This window comes from Tursiops truncatus, chromosome 1 (genome assembly GCF_011762595.2).
Source record: "Tursiops truncatus isolate mTurTru1 chromosome 1, mTurTru1.mat.Y, whole genome shotgun sequence".
Classification (NCBI taxonomy): Eukaryota; Metazoa; Chordata; class Mammalia; order Artiodactyla; family Delphinidae; genus Tursiops; species Tursiops truncatus.
The window spans coordinates 70,852,960-70,876,511 of NC_047034.1; the positions used below are offsets into that span (position 1 = coordinate 70,852,960).

Genomic DNA, 23,552 nt, shown 5'->3' on the forward strand with positions numbered 1-23,552 from the left:
AGAGCTTCTCTTCTGTGAGCACTATCCCTCCAAAATATTCTTCCTGCCAGCCTGGCCTATCCCACCCCAAAGACCAGGACCAGGCCTGGGACTGGGGTGCTCAAAGCCTGTCATAGGATAGAGAGGAGGAGGCGGAAAAGGAGGAGGAAGTGTGGGAGAGAGGAATGAAAGCAGCACACATTTTTATAGCACCTGCCACAGGCCAGGCCTCACTGGAAAATCTTTACACATGAGACTTGTTTAAATCTCATGATGGCCCTAGGAGATTAGTGCTATTATTATTATTATTGCGGTACACGGGCCTCTCACTGCTGTGGCCTCTCCCGTTACGGAACGGAGCACAGGCTCCGGACGCGCAGGCGCAGCGGCCATGGCTCACGGGCCCAGCCGCTCCGCGGCATGTGGGGTCTTCCCGGACCGGGGCACGAAGCCGTGTGCCCTGCATCGGCAGGCGGACCCTCATCCACTGCGCCACCAGGGAAGCCCTAGTGCTATTATTATCTGCATTTTGTAGAGGAGGATACTAAGGCACAGAAAGGCTGTGTAAATTGCTAAGTATCACAGAGCTGGTAGGCACAGAACCAGGCACTCTGGCTGCAGAGTCTAGAAGCTTGATCTCCAGCGAACCAAGCCCTCGAAAAAGAGGAAGGGACCCAGCTGAGTAGGAGGGGGTGTTAAAGAGCCTCTGGGTCCAAGGGCTCAGAGTAAAACACGCTGCCCCAGGGCTCTGGGCCGAAGCTGGGGCTCTCTGCTTTTCTCCATGCCCTATGCATGCACCTCTTGTTTCTCTGCACTGCTCCGGGCTGCCCCCTCTCTCCTTGTCTTTGCCCCTAAGTGGGCTTTTCTGGCAGCTCTGGCCCTGTCTTGTCTCCATCTCCTGGCTCCAGGTCTCTCTCCTCCCCACTGCCCCAGAGCCAGAGCTGCTCAAACGTTCCATCTTAGCACTGGAGTCCGTCAGAGCTGGAGTGGGGCGGGGATGGGGCGGGACCGGACAGAGAGAGAATCTGGGAGGGGACTGATGTTTGGAGCTGTGGAGTCCTCACTCCCCTCTGGGGGTGGGGCTGGACTGCCTGGTGGTTCAGCCCGGCTGTAGACTGAAAGTTGGGGTTTCTGGGTCCTGGCTCCTCCCGGGACTGTCAGCCCCTCTCTCATTGGACAGCCTGTCTAAGGCCACGTTAGGAATTGGGCAAAACAGGCTTTCTCCAGCTGGTACTTAGAGAGTCCAGGGCCTATGGAGTCTGGAATTTCTCTAGGATCTCTCTTTAGCTTGGTGGTTCAAGGGGACACAGGACAGGACATTCTCCACCCGGGCTGCCCCAGCACTCTGCCTGCACTGTTCCTGGAAACCTGAACAGATGCTCCGCCCTCCTGTCGGGAATCCAGCCCCCAAGGGAGCAGAGAGGAAAGAGGCAGAGGCTGGTTAGGAAGGCTGAGGGGGTCAGCCTTGGAAGGCTTGGACCCTCGGGTTCTGCAGAGAGCCCATCCCCCCTGCTGGGGGCCCCTGGGGAGCCACACTGGCTTCTGCATCACTGATTCCTTCTCTCCAGAGCCCTGTGGAGATGCTGGCAGGAGCTTCCTTAGACAGGGGAGTTCTGGGTTCTTTCCTCAATGTTGGGTGTTCCTGCAGTATCCACCACCTCATCTGAGCCTGCGTCTCCCAACCAAGACAGCTATCTCTGAGAGGGAGGGGTAGTGGGGAACTACACCAGGTCTGGGGGACTCAGATGTCCGATCCCCACAGCCTCAGGTGGCTGTCCCTGTGCCAGCTCCCCATGGGGTCCTCAGGGCCCCCTTCCATTGATCCCCCTGCAGGCGTTCATCTCAGCTGGTGTGTGTGTGGCAGGGGTGGGCATGGCAGTTAATGGACTTGGCACAGCCAGGAGGTAATTAACAGGGACGGGGCATGTGTCCCAGTGGCGTGGGGGGAGCACCATTAAAGACAATGGGATCCAACAGTTATGAGTCGGGGAGGGGGAGGTGCCACGTGTGTACACGTTTGCATGTGCACTCCTGGCTGTGTAGGGTGGGCTGGTGTGCCTGTCAATGTGCTCATCTACGTGCCCATCAATGAAGGGAACGGACGACGGGGGCTCTTAGGCCATGAAGTTGGCAAAGTGGGTGCAAGCTCCCTCCTTACCACCAGGACAAGGCCCCAGGCCCCAATCGCCTGAAGGAATCAAAGTCACTGGCTTAGGCTCCTGCTCCCAGATCGATGAAAGCTATCCAATTCCCTCTCCCACAGTCTCCCAGCATTTTCCTTTCCCTGTCCTAACCTTGTTCCCAGAACCCCTCACCTCACCTGTCCAGCTTTTCCAGCAATACCTCCAGCTGTGGTTTTAAGAGCCTCTGAGACTCTCATACTCTTGACCTTGGTAACGCTCCACATGCCCTGGCAGGTCCCTTCTGCCACCTGATCTCCATCCCCTCTGCTTCAGTGGTGCTCAATGTGGGCCAAACTCCAGGCCCCCTACGCCTCTACCCACAGAGTCTCCAAGGCTGGAAGTGTGTACCACTTCCCTCCTCGGCCCTGAAGACAGGCTCAAGGGGCCTGAGGAGGTGGGGAGGATGGAAGTGTGGGCAAGATAGAGGCACCCTCCGAGGAGGCCATGCTATTCGGCAGGACGCTCTGATTCAGCTGCTTGTCCCACCTGTGTCTGTTTACGTCACTCATCTGTGCCCCCGTCTCTTCATCTGTGTCCATCGTCTGGGTGTCTCTTTCTCCTTCTCTGTTTGCACTCTCAGCCTGTCTCCACGTCTTTAGGTCCTGTCCCTCTCTGTGTCTGCATTGTCTCTCTCTTTGCACTGTCTCTGGGCTCACCTGTTGGATTTGACCCCCTGACCCTGTCTCTCCCAGCACGTTCCAACCTCCTCTCCTCCCAATCACTTCTGCTTAAGCCCTCCCTCCCGGGGGTGGCGCAGCAGCAGCCCCACCCAGCCCAGGGCATGAGAGGAGGGCCTTTGAACTTGGCCCTCAAGGACCAGACCCCCCCATCAATCAGCCCGCAGCCCTGGGTCAGACCTCCATTAGCACTAACCAGCCTGGACAAGAGGCAGACACCATCGGGCTAGGCCTAGGGGTGATAAGACCCAGATTGAATCAGCGGGTGGGGAGAGCTGGGCACCCAGGGACATGAGACAGCCACGCCATCAGCCCTGAGGAGCCATGGGGAGCGTGGGTTATTGCAGGAGCTGGGCAGGTGATTGGAAGTGATGGGGCTGAGGGTGGGAGGAAATTGCTCCTCCCTGGCTCCAGGGTGAGGAAGATGGGGGCAGGGCCCAGGTCCTGGGGTGGGGGACCTCACCCAGCCTCGGAGCTGACAGAAGCCTCGGGCCAGTGGTGTTCCAAGGGACAGAGGGGAAGGGAGAGCTTACCTCCTCCCTCGGGCAGAATGGAATGGGGAGATGGCTTGGTCCTTAGGAAACAGCCACCTTGCTCAATTCCTGGCCTCCAGGTATGGATCTCAAAGCTTAGAGCCAAGAGTGACAGAGGGGAAGGAACAAGGGGTCCTGCTTCCCTCAACCATTCCTTTATCCTACTCCTTCCCTGTCCCTGCCACATGTACACACACACACACACACACACACACACACACACACGTGCGCATGCATGTGCATGTGCGCTCTCATGCACACATGCGCCCACATACGCAAGCTGTCCCCCCACCTTTTCTTTCTCAACCTTTTGTTGTATTGTGTGCTTGCTCTGTTCTGGGCGCACCAATACAAGGAACACTCACCCCACCAATGCTTCCATCCTGTCCACCTCCACATCTAACTTCAATCCCTCCTACTGCAGCCTTCCTGAGTGAAATACAGAGATAGGCAATTAGGGTCTGAAGGTCCGGGAAGCTTGACCTGAGGCTGCCTCACCGCCAGGCGGACAAGATGACCACGGGACTGGGAGGCAAACCACAACTACGAGGTGGAGGTGACAGCTGCATGCGGTAGGGGTAGGTGGCTGAGGTTAAGCAGAGAGGGGGAGGATCCCAGAGAATCACCCCCTACCTGAGTCCCGATAACCCCCTCCCAGAACATCATCCCAAGAATTGGCAAGAGACACAGCCAAGGGATAATAAATATAATTGCTATTGCGGAACCCTGCCTAGAGAAGCAGGAACATCCTCCGCTCCCAGACCCCACCTGTCCCCTCCCGCATGCTGAGGGTGAGTTAGATGCTTTGAGATCACCCTGGGGCTGCTGGGAGCCATGGGGGTCGCTGAGGGCAGGCTGCAGTATTCCGGCTACTCAGCCCCAGCCCCTGGGCCAGCCTCCTAGCCCAGGACATCCAGGTAGACAGGAGGCGCCTGGGCAAGGGCTTGCAGCCGGGTGTGCACATCCTTGATGCTGTGGCGTTGTTGGGGCTCCCGCTGCCAGCAGCCTCGCATAATGGCGTAGACCTCCGGTGGGCAGGCACGCGGCCGCTCCAGCTCACGTCCCTGTGTGATGCACTCGATCGCCTGGGGCCACCAGAGGGAGAGAGAAGAGGGCATACTGGGCTGGGGGCAGGAGAGTGAGGCCAGACCCAGCACTGCCTCTGCCTCATTGAAGCTCCCAAGGCAGGTCATACGATATGTCTGGGCCTCATAGCTACTAATAGTCTGAAAGGATGCAGTGAATCCCAAGATTCCTTTCCACTCTGACACTGAGCAGTGGAAGGATTAAAGCTAGAGAGACCCTGGGAGGGTTGGGCTGGGGTAGAATTGTATCTCGAAGGGCTGGAATCAGACCCTAGGAAGACTTGCCAGGTGGGCTAAGGAAGGGGAGGGGCCAAGGCATTTGCCAAATCCATCAGTTTAGTGTTGAGGGCTGCATGGAAGAAGGGAAGGGTTCTCCATCTCTCAGCTCCAGAGGGCAAAAAAAAAAACAGATCAGGGCTGCAGGTAAAGGCCTTGAAAAGTGGCTGGCTTGCATTTTAAGGTAGAGGGCAACCCCACTTTTTTTCTCTTCTGTAGGTGCCACTCTGTGGGGACCTAGCTGCTCTTAAAAGACAACTGCAGCAGGAAAGATCAAAGTTAAACTCCAGGAAGGACGGCAAGAGCAGCTAAGGGATCCAAAGAAGGAGAGACCGTGGCAGGGAGATGCTTGAAGGGCCTGGCGTCTCTTCCCACCTTCTTCCCTCCCTCGCCATTAGAGGGCTTGGGTTATGGGCGGCACTAATTCCATTCCTTCTCTCAGTGCTTGAGAAAATTAAAATCTATAACCCTCTCTCCCACGCCACCAGCCTCCAGGGAGCAGACTGCATTAGGAGGAGATATGGAAACTGACAGCTGCGAGCCAAGGAGGGGGTGGGGGGAGCTGCTCTGGGAGAGGGAACACCTGTGTCCAGCCAGGAGAGCAAGGGGAGGTGTAGGACCATCCTTCTTACAGTCTAACCTCCAGCCTCCCTGCTGCAGCGTCAGGCCCTCTCGTGCTGTGTTCCTCTTTCCATGCCTCTCCCTTTCACCCTGATGATGCCTACTAGGCCTATAAAATGCAGCTAGGGATGGAGGTCTGGGCTCCATTTATAAGTGCTTTGAGGTTCCCCCAGGAGCCAGTTAGAATAGGAGAAGGAAGAATGTGAGAAAAGAACAGGGTTGGGGTGGAGAGAGCAGTGTCAGCAGGATGCTGGGTGGGTGCCCGGCCTGCCGGCAGTGGGATGAGGAGCAAAAGGGGACAGAATTTCCTGAAAAAGCGACCCGAAGGGGCGGGGAAAGGGTGGCCGGCAGGGAATGACCCGTGGAGCGGGGCTGACCTCTGTGTTGGAGAGCTGGTACCAGGGTTGCTTGCCGTAGGTGAAGATCTCCCAGAGCACCACGCCGAAGCTCCACACGTCGCTCTCGGTGGTGAACTTGCGGTAGAGGATGCTCTCAGGTGGCATCCAGCGGATAGGCAGCATGGTGCGGCCTCCCACCTGCCGGCGTGCGGGCGCTGCGTCACCTCCTGCGGGCGCCCACCGCGGACAGCCTCTCCTGACGCATGACGCAGACCCGCCCCCAGTCCCGTCATTAAAAATAAATAGAAGTGGCTCTCCCGCCCAGGGCTAAAAGGGAAAAACCGATGGTGCCCGTTTCCCTCCGTGATAGTGGAGACAGACCCTCCTCCACTGGGGGCCGAGGGGGTAGGAGGAGGGTTAAAAACCAGAGCCAGAGAGTCTCAGACACCACACCGCCTGAGGAAGAGGAGGGCGTGCCCAGCAAGGGCAGGCACCGGAGGGGGACTCGGCATTAGCGTGTCTACAGTTTGGATGCTGTGGGAGGGGTCGGGGTGAAAGACTTACACGGTAATAGTCGGTGCTGTAGATATCCCTGCTCATGCCGAAATCGCCGATCTTGACCACTAGTCCCTGACCCACCAGACAGTTGCGCGTGGCCAGGTCCCGATGCACGAAGTGCAGACCCGCCAGGTACACCATCCCCGCGGCGACCTGGCTAGCCACGGCCAGCAGCTGCCCCAGGCCCAGAGGCCCTGGAGCCACGTCCTCCCCGCCAGCCAACAGCTTGGCATCAGGCCCGTGGGACCTTCGAGAAAGAGTGAGGGAGAAGGATAGGCTGGGAGGAGAGAACCCCCAGGAGCCTGAGAGAAGGGAGCCCAGGGAGCTAGGGGGGGTGGGGAAGGGACTCAGGGAATGTAGGAAGGAAAGAACAGGGGAGGCAGCTGTCTGGAGGGACCGGGATGGGGGCCGGCTGGTGTGCCCCACCTCTAGAGCTTCCACTGGTGCCCACACTTTCCACATTAATGCCTTCCTCTCAGGCAGCCCCCTTGAACTCCAAGCCCACTGGAGCTGCCCACTGGCCCCTACATCTCTTGCCCGGGTACACCTCCGACTCAGCCCTTGCGAAGTGCTCAACATCTTCCCCCAGGCCTGCCCCTGCCTCAGTGAAGGGAACATCCCCCACCCAGGCTGTGAGCCTGAAATCTGGCAGTCCTCGATTCCTGTCTCTCTCACCTTTGCCCTCGGTATCCAGCCTTCCTTCCAAAGGTTTCCAGGATGCCCTCCTCCTCCCCACAGCCATCCCTCTAGACCAGTACCTGATCATTCATCTCCATTCCCCAAATATTCCTTCTTCTGAAGCTGTCTGAGCTGTAGGTTTTGTCAGTACTGCCCTTTCCTACTGGCCAACTTTCTCCTCAACAATTTATTTCTTCACTTATTCCGGGTAACATCTCCAACGTGCCAAGCACCAGAGCTACAGGGGAGGGTAGGATGCAGATAAACAGGTTACAGCAGTGCAATGTGGCGAGCACCTGCTGGGCACTCAGGGTAGGGATGGAAGAAGTCAGGGAGGGCTTCATGGAAGAAGAGACATCTAAACTGAGACTCAAGCCCTTGGGAAGGGAGGTGGGTAAGCCACTTGAAGGGGTCGGGGACAGGGGTGGGTGAAGAGGCTGGGAAGGAGACCCAGCGTACCAGGCAGAGGTAGAGGCCCAGAGGCGAGTAGAAATAGAAATGGGCCCTTCCTAGGGGAAGTCTTCCAGACTCATCTAGGAGCTTTCATGTTTCCCTCCTTCGGTTTCCCCGTGCTCTCTCCACTATATAAAGCTGCTTTTCCTCCATCCTGGACCCCAGATGGATCCTGGCTTGCATCCGGTCCCTAGCACAGAGCCCACACCGCATCTGGTGAGTAAGGGGAAGGGCTCCCCTTTGGCCTCCTCTTGACTTGGGTTCCTCTGAACCAATTCACCTCCACATTTAACCTCAGGTCTGCCCTCACCTCCTTCCCTCTCCACATCCTCCATTGGCTCCTCCCCATGCTCAAGATAAGCTCACACTCTGGGGTCTCTCCCAGCTGAATGTTGCAGCCTGGCTACACGAATGACCTGACACTCCCGAAGGGATGTTTGGAGACCAAATCACTACCATCAGCTGTATAAACACACTCATCCAGAACCACAGTCCCCCGTTGTCCCTCTTACTGGTAGGGAAACTGAGGTCAGAGAGGAAATCTACTTGGCAAAGTAGGCTCAGCTAATAAGTCACAGTTGATTCCAAACCCTGGCCCTTTCCCTGCCTCACACTGCCCCAACCTCACAGGGGATCCACCTCATCGGAGTAGGACTCGACGAAGGGAATATGTGACCATCACAGTCAGGGGTTGAGAGCGGGGCTCTGCCTGGGGTCACATCTCCCTGGACCATTTGTTACCTGTGTGCCCTCCAGCAAGTCACTTAACCTCTGTAAGCCTCATCTGAGAAATGGGTACATTTCTTGAAGCTATTAAAATTATCAGTACAAATTAGTTAACATATCAGAGTTGTTCTGTCCAAAGCCAAAGAAACGAATTTTTGGTAACTTTCTTCATATATGCTAGGAGACTATGAAAAATAAGTATACGTTTACATTATTATACAGACATATATGTATAAGCACAGACAGTCATACTTAGAATGAATTATAAAATATATAGCATAGTGCCTGGAGCGTGGAGAGTGCCTGATAAATGCCTGTTATTGCTGTTATCGTAGTTATCAAAACTGCCACCTCCTACAGGCCTGGCTTCTGTGTGCCACACGCAAGTGCACACACACTTTGCAAAGCCCACCCATCCGGAAGATTCAGCTCCTGACTTCTGCTAAGGCAACCTCCCTGACGGTGCCGCTCTGTCCTCCGCACGGACTCTCCTCACATTCACACATTTGCCTCACACTTGCCTTGCGGACAGGGCCTTCCTGCTTCTTCTTGGTGTCCCACCCCCCGCAGTTCAGCAGACAAGCAGGGATGTGCTTGTAGGGAAGGGATGACGGGCCAGGGGCCAGCGCCAGGGCCGGGCCCTCATACCGGAGGAAGCGGTTGAGGTCACCGTGCCGCATGTACTCAAAGACCATGAGCAGCGGGCGGCCCTCGGTGCAGACGCCAAAGAAGCGCACGATGTGCTGGTGCTGCAGCATGGTGAGCAGCTCGGCCTCCCGCTGGAAGTCCTGCCTGGCACTCTCAGACACCTCCTTCAGCGCCTGGAGGGCAGGGGCGGGGACAGGCCTGGGTGAGGGCCCAGCCTTGACCTCCCCACGTCCAAGGTGACCCATCCACCCACAAGGCGTGAACCATGCCGGACCGCAGCCTCCCACCCACCAGCCTGAGCACCCCATCCTGGAATGATGGTGCTCTGGGAGGGGGGCCCGGGCCAGCAATATCGCTTGGCCAAGGTCTTACCTTGACGGCCACTAGCATCTTGTCCTGCTCAGGCAGCAGGCTGTGGCACTCAGCTAGGAAGACCTTCCCAAAGGCGCCCTCGCCCAGCTCCCACTTGAGCACGATATCCCGGCGCTTGATGTGATGAACACCTGCGGGGGGCTTGCAGGGTCAGACAAGAGCCCCAGTCTTGGGAAGGATGGGACAGGGGCAAGGACAGGACTGTCCAGCAGGGCTGTGCTCTGCACAGGGGGTTCCAGGCAAAGGGGAGGATGGACACTGAAAGTGAGCCTTCACACCTTCACCAAGCCCCATGACATGATGTGGACATGGGTGGCAGCGGGGTGGGAGGGAAGGCTTGTTCAGGCCTGGGGTGGGCAGAGGCAATGACACACAGGGGCTTCTACATATGCACACACACATGTACGAACACACACACACACAGGCTCGCCCGCACCCTTGACCCAGCCCCTCACAGGCATCACTGAAGTACTGTGGGTTCTCAATGATGTGGCCTTGGAGCCCAGAGCTTTTGCCCTCGCTGGGAGACAAGGAGCTGCCACCCAATGTCATGAAATGCAGGGACATGGCCAGTCCATCCTCTGGAGCCAGCACGGTGGGGCCTGGGAAGGAGACACAGTAACATGGAGGGGTCACAGCCCAGGCACACACTCTAGCTCCTGTCATGTTGCAGGGTGCCAGGTGACCCCACCTCATAACTTGCACGGGAGGAACAGAAGAGCTAGGAAGCCAGACAGCAGGCAGGAGGAAGGGGAGGCACTATGGCCATTCTCTGTCTGGCTCCTGTCCAACCCCAGGCCCCGTGGGCCACCAGAGAACTCCCCCACTGCTCCCCCCGCAGAGCCCAGACCTCCCAGATCCACTTAGTGTTTGACTACAATCCAGCCACCAATTAGCAGATGCTACCTCTGAAACCACCCCGGCTCCAGCACCGACACACTCATACTCACGAGCCCCATAGCCTGTCCTCGTATACCCCAAACACACACTCTGTAGAACTCCACGTGTGCACAGGCCCTCACACAGCGGACAGAGTGGGGAAGGGCCAGCAGGAAACAAAGCCAGATGGACGGACTGACAGACAGCCATTCTGCAGCCCCCCAACTCACGGTTGATCCCAAACTTGTTCCTCCGTCCACATTTGTTGAGCACAAGAAACGTCGTAGAAAGGAAGAGGCAGGCAAAAACAGCCAGGCCCACGGCCATGGAGACCTGAGGGTGTGGGGTGGTCAGATCTGGGGGTTGTCTGCACTCTCAGAGCTCCCCCATAGCAAACTGTTTCTCCGTCCTGCATAGATGCCCAGAGCCAGGCCCGCAGACCTGCCTCCTCTTCCCCTGGGTCACGGCTGTGAAAGGGGCTGATTAAGCTCAGGCCAGACTCTACTGATCTCTGTGCTCTGACCAGAACCGACATGCAGATGAGCCTCTAGCCCGGCCTCCTGATCTAAAGTCCTGGACGAGCTTCCACTTCCCACGCTCACCCCAAAAGGTGTTTCATCCTTCTCCACTGGGTCTCCGGATGTGCTGTTGGTGTCTGTGGGGACACAGGGCAGGAAGGATAGGCTTTGGCACACACGGTGTCTCCTCTACCGACTCCCCACCCTGGCCCCAGCTGACCCCGCAAGGATCAGGTTAACTGTACCCCCTGCCCCAGCCGCAGCTCCAGGGACCAGACAGAACCTGCCCTCCAGCCTGGGCTACTCACCCACCGGCGAGAAGGAGACTGCAGCAGGAGGGAGGAGAGAAAGCGATCAGATGGGGAAAAAAGCAGTGCGTCCCCTTCCCCCTCTGGGACTCATCCCTTCGTGGGTGGGGCTGGGGTGGGGAGGTGGAGCTGCTGGACCTCAAGGGAGAAGATGCACGTGGCCCTTTTCCAGCTGGGCCAGGGATGCCCTGGTGCGTGGCTCTCTCTTCAGCCAGCCCAAGTGAATGGAAGAGCTCAGGGGTTCAGGACTCCTGGGGTTTGGGGGAGGCAGGGGCAAAGGAGGACAGCGCAGAGCTGGACACCAGAACCCCAGGCTTCTTTCTGTCCAAGACCAGGCACTCCAACTTCTGAGGTCAGGATCACAGCAGGAAGTGGGCCAGGCATCCCTGGACACCTGGATCTGTACCCAGGTGGAACCCAGGGATAGGGGGCAGGGTTCAGGGTGGCCCTCACACCGGGGATGGGGTCCTCAGGGTTGAACTCGAAAGGGTTGTCCATGAAGGCGGCCATGATGGAGGCGGCGGCCTGGCCCAAGGGGTTGGTAGCCAGCAGCGTGTAGTTGCCGTTGTTGACGTGGGTGGGCTGGTTGAGGCGCAGGCAGCCGTGTCGCACGGTCTCATTGGCTGCCAGCTCCAGGAACTCGGTGAAGATGAAGCTGGTCTCGTTGAGCACAGAGCCATTGAAGAGCCAGCGCAGAGAGGGCGTGGGCTGCCCGTCCACCGAGAAGGGGATGCACCAGTGGTGCTGCTCCACGGCCGGCTGCAGATGCACACTGGCGGGGACTGTGGGCCAGAGAGGGGGACAGACAGAGTCCGGGAGCAGCTGCGGGCCTGACCAATCCTAGGTGGGGCTGGGAGTGGACAGCTGGAAATCAGGGGGTAGGCCTAAGAGAAACTGGTCAGCAGGCCCTAAGAGGTTCATAAGGAGAGACGTTCTGGAGAAAGCTGACAGTAAATCTGAAATAAATCAGGCATCAGGTACATAAAACTCAGGCTTAAAGAACTTAAGTGGTGGGTTTAAAGAAAATAAGTAACAGTCCTAGAGAAGTAGGGTACCGGCTTACGGAAATTAGACATGGAGTCTTTTGGATGAGGGATCCAGAAAAATTAAGTGTAATCAAGCCTAAGAAGATCGGGGGCTTCCCTGGTGGCGCAGTGGTTGAGAATCTGCCTGCTAATGCAGGGGACGCGGGTTCGAGCCCTGGTCTGGGAGGATCCCACATGCCGCGGAGCAACTAGGCCCGTGAGCCACAAGTACTGAGCCTGTGCATCTGGAGCCTGTGCTCCGCAACAAGAGAGGCCGCGATAGTGAGAGGCCCGCGCACCGCGATGAAGAGTGGCCCTTGCTTGCCACAACTAGAGAAAGCCCTCGCGCAGAAACGAAGACCCAGCGCAGCCAAAAATAAATAAATACATTAAAAAAAAAAAGAAGATCGGGAAGGGGGCCTAAACATCAAACAAATATATATATATATATATATACAGTTTAAAAACTTTTTGAAAAAAGATATGGGTTTGAAATAGACCCAACCTGAAAGAAACAAAAGCCCCTCAATAATAGAAAAAAATATATATATATATATACATACACACACACAATTGATACTGGAATTCCAGCCAGCACTCATGCAATGGAATACTACTCAGCAGTGAACTGAATGAACTAATAGTTACTCCCATTAACGTGGACGAATCTTACAAAAATAATGTTGAGGGACCTCCCTGGTGGTCCAGTGGTAAAGAATCTGCCTTACAATGCAGGCGACGCAGGTTCAATCCCTGCTCAGGGAGCTAAGATTCCACATGCTGCGGGGCAACTAAGCCCATGCGCCACAACTACTGAGCTCGCGTACCTCAACAAGAGAGCCCGCGTGCCTCAAACTACAGAGCCCAAGCGTTCTGGAGCCTGCGCGTCACAACTAGAGAGAGAAAACCCGCACACGTCAACGAAAGATCCCTCATGCCTCAACAAAGATCCCATTAAGATCCCACAACTAAGACCCGATGCAGCCAAAAATAAATAATAAATAAATCTTTAAAAAAATAATAACGTTGAGCAGAAGAAACTAGACACAAAATAATACGAGGTATGATTCCATTTATATAATGTACAAGAACAGACAAAACTCAACCATATTGATAGGGAAGCATACGTGTGTAAAATTCTTTTTAAAAGCAAGGAAATGATTATCACAAAAGTCAGGATGGGGTGGAGGAGAAGGATGGGGTTCTGAATGGGGAGAGGAAGAGAGTGTCTTCTGAACTGCTGGTAAGAATAATTACTGTTTAAGGTGTATATGTTTTATGTACATATCTATGTATGTTATGTTTCACAAGAAGAAAAATGTATATAACATAGAAGATTTTAAATAATTTGTGGCAGACCTAGGGAAATTAGGCAGTAAGCCTAAAGGGGAACTTAGATGGGGAATTTCTTCTTTTAAAACTAGGATGTAGGGACTTCCCTGGTGGTCCAGTGGTTAAGAATCCCCCTTCCAAAGCAGAGGTCGCGGGTTCGATCCCTGGTGGGGGAACTAAGATCCCCGCATGCCGAGGGGCAACTAAGCCCGGGCCACAACTAGAAAGAAGCCAGCACGCTGCAATGAAGAGCCCGCCCACCGCAATGAAAGATCCCGCGTGCCGCAACTAAGGCCCAACGCAGCCATAAATAAATAACTTAATTAATTAAAAATTAAAAAAATAAAACTAGGATGTAGGGCAAAAGTTCTAAGGAGGAACGGACATGAAGAAATACAGCAGAGCAGTGAGAACGGGCAGGCAGCTGGTGTTGAGGCCTTCAGGTAGCAAGACTTGGGCAGGGGCCAAAAAGAAATCCATCTCCATCCCTCTGGCCTTGACGAGCCCCCAGGACTTCCCTCAAAGGATCAGGTTTTCATGGGAATCTGGAAACAGCTGGGAGGGAGCAGCTGTGGACACACACATCCCACCCTTTCCTGCAGCCCCCCGCGCTCACATCCTCTTTTCAGGGAAGAAGGAATGGGGGTGGGCGCAGGGGCAGTCATTGGGACTCACAGGAGACGTTGACCTGGACAGAGACTTCAGCCCGGCCCACGTCATTCTCCGCCCAGCACGTCACGTTCTTCCTATTGAGGTCGCTGGTGACATTGGCCAGGGTCAGTCCCAAGGACGGCAGACTCCCAGATTGCTGGGTCAGAGAAGAAAGGGGAAAATCAAGAAAAGCTTCAGCTAGCTTGGGATTGGAGGCAGGGTGGCTGGAGCTGATGTCTTTGGGGAGCCACTCTGGGCCAGATGGAAAAGGGAGGAAGGCCGGGAGGGAGGGGAAGGAAAAAAGTGTGGGAGAGAATATAGCAGAGAACGGCCCTCCTTTAGAGCTTGTTTGCAGATTCTCCTGGATCATTTGTTTAATGATCTGAAAACTCTAGAACACAACCAATAACCTCAAAATAGGCACAAAGTACCCCAAGCCATAAAACCACCCATCTAAACAGCTAAATAGATGTCACAAATCCCAAGTACTTCATATGCACAACTAACTGGAAAACCAGCTAGGACCTCACCACCTACTCATTCTTGTTTTACACATATTTCTAAGAAACTTAGTCTCAGCCCAAGGAAGATCAGAAACAAAGAGATGGTGCTGGTAACAGGGCAGCAGTTAGAAGCAACGGTAGAATCATGGTGACTACCTTTGGCAGATGGAAAAAGAGAGTGAAGTTAGAGAGAAGCTAAGTGACTTGGTTCTGAATCGTCATCAAAAGACTGAATCCGATTCAGATTCTCTTCCTAAGACACCATGGACGTTATATGGCCTTAAGACAATTCTTAATCTTGCTGAACCAAGATTTTCTTATTTTGTAAGCTGGAGAGGTAAACAAAATGACCTTTTGACATTTTAGAAAGCTATTTTCATAAAATGATGAAAACAGATGAAGTAGTGGACAAATCTGATTTATCTGGAAATTTTGTAAATGTGGAATCCCTTGAATAAATACCACGAAAGGTGAAGTTTCTCTGGGCTTCCACTGGAATATGTGAGTTCAAAGATTCCAGAGGAGCTCTGCAGCCTCTTATGCAAGGCCTGGGTTCCAGCCACCCCAAGGGGAAGCCCTGCCCTAAGCTTCTCTCGGCTGTCCCATCTCCTCCAAGTCACCCTGGGGTATGGGGTCCCGTGAACTCTTCCCTTGGAGCTGCTCTGCCACCCTTCACACTCCTGAGGGGGACCAGCCTCCCCTCCCCTCCATTTAACCCAGTTAGGCTATGGCTTTTCTATAGGAAGTCTCCAGAAAACAGAAGTGGTAGCAAACATGTAAAGCTCCCAAAGAGAAAAGCAAAAACCTGCAACTTCCCAAAACAGTTTATCAAAGGTCTCTCCACAGATGGTCACGCCCAGCCTCTTGCTTCTGTCTTGTCCCCTTTTCCATTACTCACTCTTAGTGGCTTTGATCTCTGGGAGAGGAGGAACCACTCAGTGGCTTGTGGTTCCTCCTTCAACATTGTTCCAGGGGCCACCAGCAATTCTGGGGTTGACTCCACTCCCAAAGCGAGGGCCTCCAAATTGGACACCACACCGCTGCTTTCACTGACCCAGATCCTTCCAGGGACTGGACCCTCTGTGTCCACCCACGAGGGGCCAGCTTTCTGGGTGGGCACAGCCCAACGTCGGCCCCTGCTGACCTTGTCCATGAGGCCTCCTGAGTCACCTACAGCTACTCTCAGCTGCCCGTCGCCAGCCTGAGGACAAAGGGCAAGACCTGGGAAGATACCCAAAGACCGATCTGGATAAGAGGCCAGAGAGTGCCCAGAGGCAGGCAGGACATCAGAAGGCCATCATGTCTACCTCCTCAGCTGACAGACAAGAAAACCAAAATGCAGGCAGACTGAGGGATTTTTCCAAAAGTCACTCCAAGAATTAATTAGTGAGAGAGCTGGAACCAGACCTGTGCCTCCTTTATTAATATGCTCATCACACACTCAAGAGGATGTTGCTTCCAGAATCTCTAGAAAATGACCAAAAGGCCCCCAAGAACTGGCCTGGGTGCAGGACCGCAAATATTGTGCCCTGTCCCTGGTTCTCAGTTTCCTTATCTAGAAAGGAGGTGGATGGGAGAGTTGGTCTGTTGGGGTCCCCTGCTCAGCTCCAATGTGTGAGGGCTCTGTGACCCTCTCTCTTGTGGCCAGCACCGTGATCCCAGAGCGGGGACCTAAGTTTTGGTGGATCGGTGGAGCCTGGGGTCCTTGCTGGGCCAGGGCCTGGCCTGAGGGCATGTGCATGCCTGCGGCTGCCCAGCAGCACAAGCCTTAGTCCCAGGGGTCTAAACCATCTCTGTCCATCCCTCATCCTTTATGTGCTTCTTATTTGTTGTCTCTCTTTCACTGTCTTTGTCTCCTGTGCTCTGTGCAGGCCTCGAATCAGGAGGGGGGCAGGGGGGCACGGGCGGTGGAAGGCTTCTCACCATCACCGTGGCTGACTCCTCCAGCTCCGTGAAGATCCAGCCAGCCTGCTCCAGGCCCTGCCCCTCCACCTGGCACTGCAGCAACACGTCGTCCCCCACGTCCACGGAGGCATTGGGCATCTGGACCTTCAGCGTGGGCACACCTGGTGGCCCAGGATGCCCAAGGGGCGTTAGAGCTGGGGGCGGGGCTCCTTCTCCCACCCTCCTCAGAGACCCTGCCCCATGCCCCCCAACCTTCAGTTTCCCCCAGCTCTTGCCAATGCCCGTTTCCCAGTCCCTCTTCAGGGCTCACCCCCTGAGCCCTGCCCAGTGCCCTCTCCCCAAGCATGGTGCTCTTTCCCAGCCCCTCACACCACCTCCAGCACGTACCGCAGCTGGTGTTGGACATGAGGGCAAGGGTCCCCTGCCCGGGACACTGCAGCTTCTGTTCCCGCACTCCGCCCAGCCCCTCCTCCTCCCAGCGCTGCAGCCAGAGCAGGGCACAGGTGCAATGCAGGGGGTTCCCCGACAGGACTCTGGTGGGTGTGGGGGACACCAAGAGAGTCAGGGGAAGGGCAGATGTGAAGGAGTACTACAGCAAGAGGGAGTGCAGTCAGACAGCAGGGTGGACTGTCTAGAGGTGAAGGAGTGGGGACACGGGAGAAGTTCCTCTCATGGACCCCCCTATAGAATAGAATGCCGAAAGTCAAAGATAGCCAGCTGTGGGCTACGTGGAATTCCCTCACCTGGGCTCCCCAGGGTGACAAGCCAGGTGAGGGCTCCAAGTAGGGTGACAAGGAGAGAAGGGCACAGCCTTCCGGGGTGACCCAGAGGCCTTAGGCGCCCTCCAAACAAACATGGACCACTGCCGTCCCACCCATCCCATGAACACTGTGGGCGGATATGCCGGTGTGCACAGGCCCCGAGAACCATGCCAGCCCCCAGCCCCCCAAGCACACACGCAATCAGTTGTCCAGGCCAGCTCTACACCCCCCACCCCAAATGTGCCCAGGGCAATCACCACCTCAATGGTGGGCCTGCTGCTCCTGCTTCGATGGGGGGGTTCACAACATGCATATGGACAGCCAAACACGCGGCCCCAGAGAGAACACCCCACCCCCAAAGTTCCACACAGACACAGCGACACATACCTTCACACAGAGGTTCAAGTGCCCGAGCGCACACGCACACACAAACACACACACACACTTGCCGCTCTTGACCCTGGAAGTCCCCACACTCACAGTTCCTGTAGGGAGAGGCCCTGGACGGTTTTCCAGGAGAGAGACTCCAGAGCATTGAAGGACAGATCCCTGCGGGAGTTGAGACAGAGCAGACAGACCCTGTGAGCGAGCGACCTCGCTCTGACCCAGTGTGAGGGAGGGGAGGAGCCAGGAGGAAGCTGACATCTGGCTCCCCCGACCCCAGCCCTGGCAACTACAACTAGCCCACGAGTCACTGGAGAGGGGGGACCGGTTGGGCTCTCTGAGTCCTGCTCTTCTCCCTGGGACAACAAGGGTTAACCGCACTGAACCCCCTCCCCAGACCCCAGGGAGGCGGGGTGGTCTGAGGGAACAGCCGCTACCCCTCCCCAAGCCTTGGCCCCAGCTGGCAAAGTGCTGAGGCCCCAGCTGGGGGCAGGGGCTCCATCTGTGCGGCCTGCCCACAGAGCCCAGGACGGGGCCAGAGGAGGAGGGGGATCACGGGGCCTCCACACTCCCTTGCCGCCTGCCGGACGCAGTGGTGAGGATCTCAGAGTCCTTCCCCGGCTTCCCTCCCCACTCCTCCTTCCTTCCCCTCCTCAGGGACTAAGGAAAGCTGGCTGCAAGGGACCCCAGGCCCCCAGCCCCCTAGCTGTAGAGATAGAGAAAGGGAGTTGGGTGAGGGGCCAGCTCCAGGACTCTGCACCCTGCACCAGGCTGCCACTCCGGGGACCCTCTGCCTCTGAGGGGCCTGCCCTGACCCCTCCCCTTGCCTAGCTGTCTTTCAGTTTGTGGAGGCTGAGATGGCGGGTAGCCGCCACAGGGGCATCACAAAGACTACCCGCTTTAGCGCCAGACAGAGCTGAGTGTGCCTCTGTCCTGCCACTTACAGCTGTGTGACCTCAGCCCAGAAACTGAACACGTCTGATTCTCAGAATTCTCATCTATAAAATGGAGATGACACTACCTTTCTCACCAGGTTGATTGTGAAGATTCACCGACCTAAGTATCGTGAGGTGTCACTGAGTATGCTTTTTTTTTTTTTTTTTGCGGAACGCGGGCCTCTCACTGTCGCGGCCTCTCCCGTTGCGGAGCACAGGCTCCGGACGAGCAGGCTCAGCGGCCATGGTTCACGGGCCCAGCCGCTCCGCGGCATGTGGGATCTTCCTGGACCGGGGCACGAACCCGTGTCCCCTGCATCGGCAGGCGGACTCTCAACCACTGCGCCACCAGGGAAGCCCAAGTACACATTTTTAACTGAAGCCCTAGTACACAGTCAGTGAGGGTAACATCACCTCATTTTGTCATCGTTGTTGCTAAATCACGGACACACAGAGCGCTTAGAGTACCCAGCACAGCTCTGAATGGCAGGCTCCCACCACACTTCCCATCTCTCCACCTGCCAGTGGTGAGAGGAGGAGCTGAACTCCTACCCTCAGAGGGGCTGCCAGGGACTCCAAGGGTCTCTCCTTTGGAGGTATCTCCTGCCCCTCCCCCTCCTCTACGGAAAGGGTGGCTGTGACTCCCAGGGGAGTACACCGAGTGGCAGATCTGATCCCCCAGCTCCCAGGCTATCCCAGGGGCCAGGGAGCAGGTGGGAGATAGAGTCCCGGCCAGAACCCGGGGCCCTGTTCCCGATCCTTGCTCCCTTTGGACGGGTGTGTATCTGAGCCCGGGGAAGAAAACGGAGGCAGGCACCTATGAGAAGTGTCCCTGTAGCATGAAGCATGGAAGTGAGACAGCAAGAAGGACCTTCCAGCGGGCAGGGGTGGGAGCTGAGGGCACCGCCATCCCTGAAGTGGATGAGAAGAAGGCCCCAGGAGAACGGGCAGAACGACTTCCCTGACCAGGCTGGGGCCATCCTCAGAACAGTTCCCTGGGGAGGGCCAAGCCCATTAGCCGCCCAAGCCTAGGTGTCTTCTCACCCGCCTCCGCCCAGCCCTGGCCACTCACAGGCGACGGAGACGAGGAGTGAAATGGAAGGCATCTGGCGCCACGAAACGGAGACCACTCTTCACGATGGTGCTGGGGAGGGTGCAGCAGGATCAACACCGAGGGTCGTAGCCCCCCTGGGTCGCACTCTCTGCCCATGCCAGCCCTCTGGTCCCCCGTGCTGAGCCCTGGACCCCTCCCCACCCTCCTCAAAGCTTTCTCAGCCACCCTGGACCCCTGAGACCACTGAGCTCACTGAGCGGCCAGCCCCTCCGGTCCTCCCACGCCCCTCCCAGGCCCCTTGAGCCCTCCCTGACCCTCTGGTCCCCCAGGCCCTGTGTGGAGCCCCTCACAGGTTTCTCAGCTCCCCCAGGCCCCTCAGGTCACTGAGCTTCAGCTGCCACAGATGCGGCTGGTTCTCGATGTAGCTGTGGGGAGAGGAGATGGGAGTCACAGGGGCCCAGGCCCACACTCGAGTTCCCACACCCACCCACCTCCCTCCCTCCCAATCACATGCGCGTGTGCACACATGCACCCAGTCACACAAAAACCTGTTTACACGCGTACACATGCACAGGCATGCCCACACACGTGCATCCTCATATGCACGGAGACCTACCACCTCACACAGCCACACCGTCCCATGCATGCATCCTCACACCACCACACATGCACACTCTCACACACTCAAGCATGCACACACACAGATGTGTAAACATATGCACAGAGACACATCTCCTCACACACGTCCACACATGCATGCATGAACCCACAGGTGTGCCCGTGTGCGTGCTCACGCTCTCCCACGGGGACAAACATAGCTGCGTAACTCTCACGCGCGCACACACACACGCACACACACACGTGAGAATGTGTGGGCATACTCACACTCACAAACACACACAAGTCCATTTGCAGCTTGGCGTTCTGCTTTTAAACACAGAGCCTCTCCTGCACACGCTCAGCAGTAGGGGGTCACGCTGGAAAGCCTGCTTCCACAAAGGGCCCGCGCTCATCCCTGCCACTGCCCCACCCAGCACACAGGAAGCCCTGTGGCCATGTAAATATGCGCTCCCAAACACACCGCTCAGGGGCCACCGCCTGGGCTCACCCACACTGCTGTGCACGCGCACAGGGGCAGACACACACACACACACCCCACCCTCTCCCCCTCAAAGCTGGTCCCTCCCCACACTCAAGAAGCAACCCCTCCACCGCCCCCGCCATCTTTCAGCAAAGCGAGCAACAGGCATAGAGGCTGTCAGTCAGAGACCCCTTGAGCCCCTCCCTGCCCCAGGAGGGACCCAGGGAAGAGGAGAGGGGCAATGAGAGGACGGAGTCAGAGTTGGGGACAGTGGAGAGGCAACGAGTGGCTGTGTTTCACAGTGAGAGGGCAATGGGAAGGCTGAGGGTGGGGAGCAGGGTGCAGAAAAACAAAGAGAGAGCGAAACAGGGACACCTAGGAGGAAGGGACTGACAGGAGGAGACAGGCAGCAAGACAGAGACAGAGACAGACAAGGAGAGAGACAGATAAGAAAATGGAGACAGAGGGACAGATAGATAAGCACAGAGAGCCAGAGAAAGCAAGATGGGGAGAAGAGAAAGACAGAAGTAAAAGCAGGCGTGCAGGGCTGGGGGATTTCTGACACCGCAGGCCCTGTCCAGCTTCTGGATCTAGCACGCCAGGGAGTTCCTGAGAAGTCAGCTGCCCTGCAGCGGCACGTCAGGCCTGCCCCCACCACACACACCGGGGCCCCTGACTCACTGCCTGTTCTCAGAACTCTCCCCCTCTACCCTGTACTTTCCTCAATTGTGGGAACCGGGACCAGCCTGAATGACCCCTCCCCGCCAGCCCTTCCCAGACTTGGCCCCTGCAGGACAGCCAGGCATCAGGTCCTCAGTCCCCTGAGGTCTAGGGAGTAAAACTCCAGTGACTCTGAGAGAGTAGGTCCCTGTCCTGCCAACCCCCCACCAGCCCCTGCCCAAAGGACCTAGAGCTATAGGGAGCCCGGGAGGGGGTGAGAACGTAGTGTGGCCGGGTGTGTGCAAACTGTCAGGCAGCGTGCTCAAAGCTGCCTCATTCGTTTGGATTCATAATCAATCTGTCTATTCGAGTCCATTATCTCCTCCTTAGCTCTGCGGGTGAGGGAGGAGGAGGGGACCTTGCAGGCGGAGGCAGGGGTTAGACTGCCCCCCCCACCCAGAGGGACAGCTCAGCTCACCACCCTGCATGCCTCCCACCCCCCCCCAGCCCCAACCTGTCCACACTTCCACCCCCTCCCCCAGCTGTACCTACTAGGGGCTTGGAAGGGAATCAGGAAAAGAGAGGACTGATGGGGAACATTCAGGAGCCTGGGCCCTGCTTTGAAGGCCCAGAGTGATGAATGGACGGGACTGGGGGTGACAGTCTGGACCTCAGGCCCCCTCCCATCATGCAGAAACCTAGGTCCAGACCAAGACAAGGCCATCTTGCCTCCTCATCTCCCTAGGGCCATTAGGGAGAGAGATCAAGTACCTTCCTGTTAATTACCACAAGATACCCAAGTAACTCAGTGCCAATTATCGCAGGCTGCTCAAGTCACTTCCAGACATCGATGGCCCCTGCCTCAGATACCTTCCAGCCTGTCATACATGAGGCCAGGGCTCCTTGCCCATTCGCTAACCCCAGGCCACAGGAGGAGAATATTCTAGCAGTTCCTTTCTTCTTCTAGAAGTCTTGCTGGCCCCGCCAGCCACATAGAATACTCAAGTATTTTCCAGCCACCACCATGCGATGCTTGAGTACCTCTAGGCCAGTAAGTACAGAATACTCCCATAGGTTTCACCCACTGCTAAAAAGTACTTGAGTATTTTGTAACCAGTTACTGCAGGATGTCAGAGTACTGCAAATGCTGGAGATTCCTCTTAGTTTCCAGTCCCGAAGGGAGGAGAGTCTCTCAGCAAGGCCCCTGACTCCCTGCCCAAAGTAGGGAGACAAGGGTGGTGAAGGAGATGGGGTGGGGAGAGGGAAGCCAGGTGGGGCTCTCATTTCCCACGTCCAAATCAAGAGGTGGTGTGGACAAGAGATGGTGGAAGTGGGAAGAAGAGAGCTCAACCCCCAAGCTATGGTTCCTCAGCGCCTCCCACCTATTCCAGTTCAATTCCCAATTCCAGAGAGAACTGGTGTTGCCTGGTCATGACTAGGAAAGGGGAGGGGGCTGATTTCTCCCTGGAAAAGGAAAATGGTGAGGATGCCAAACTGGCGTGGGGGGGGGGGGATGTCTCTGCGGATAACCAGCCCCTGCATAGGGCAGAGGGTGGACTCCTGGCTGAGCTCCAGAAAGCGGTTTCTAGAAGGCTGGGCTGTCTCAGGTCTGGTCCACAGAGAGCCCCCTTTCCTCTCCTCGAAGCTGGCACCGCAGCTGCCCTGAGCCCAACTTCCAGGCAGTAACTGCGGAGGCTGCCAGGGCAGCGGAGGAAAGCCGAGGCACAGCCGCGGGCTGCACGGTATCAGCCTCCCGCCGCGCCCGCCCCTCCTGATCCAGCAAGGAAGCGGCAAGCCAGTGCCCACGGGGCACTGCTATGCCCGCCTGTCCCTTCGCCCCCTCGCCCGTCAGACACTCACAGCTCCGTCAGGTTCTCGGCGCCTGGCAGGTGGCGGAGGCTATCCAGGGCCCCAGGCCGGGTGCAGCGCAGCCCCGAAGGGCCGTGGGGGCAGCAGACATCGGGGCAGGGTGCAGCGCCCGCAGATGCCAGCATCAGCCAGGCCAGCAGGCTGCCCGGCCTCGTAGCCCGGCGGTGCCCGCTGAGTTGCCCGCGCCGTCCGCCTCGCAGCATCGCGGCGGCGCCCGCCTCGCCCCGGCCAGGCCGCCGTCTGTGCGCTTCCAGCAGCGGCTGCCTGGCTTCCCGCGACATGTGCGCTGGGCAGTGTTAAAGACCCAGCCGCCAGGAAAGGGCGGAGCCAGCGGCCCCCGCCCGGCCTCGCTCCGCCCCCTCTGACTCCAATCCCTCCCCCTCCTATTCTAAGTCCCCAACTCTGCCCCCACCCTGGCAGCCTACTCCCCCAAGATCCCCCCAGCTCCAGGAGACGCGGAAGGGCAGCCGCAGAACTCCTCGGAGGTGTCTGCTGGAAGTAGGGGAACTGGGAAGTTAATATATTATTTCTCCCAGCCTAAAGAAGCTGTATTTAGGTGG

General features: G+C 56.9%; 1 protein-coding gene across 1 annotated transcript; it reads right to left on the reverse strand.

The window, feature by feature from the left end:
- Positions 1–3,927: 3,927 nt before the first annotated feature.
- NTRK1 (neurotrophic receptor tyrosine kinase 1) lies at positions 3,928–23,268 on the reverse strand. The gene is made up of 17 exons (XM_033857030.2): positions 22,984–23,268; positions 19,733–19,807; positions 19,401–19,472; positions 17,490–17,558; positions 16,636–16,781; positions 16,267–16,409; positions 13,865–13,997; positions 11,288–11,614; positions 10,833–10,850; positions 10,609–10,661; positions 10,237–10,339; positions 9,583–9,729; positions 9,128–9,258; positions 8,756–8,928; positions 6,257–6,497; positions 5,732–5,890; positions 3,928–4,457 (listed from the first exon to the last, which is right to left on the reverse strand). Exons 1-17 carry the CDS (start codon positions 23,193–23,195, stop codon positions 4,272–4,274), a joined length of 2,388 nt encoding a protein of 795 aa, XP_033712921.2. The 5' UTR covers positions 23,196–23,268; the 3' UTR covers positions 3,928–4,271.
- Positions 23,269–23,552: the final 284 nt, after the last annotated feature.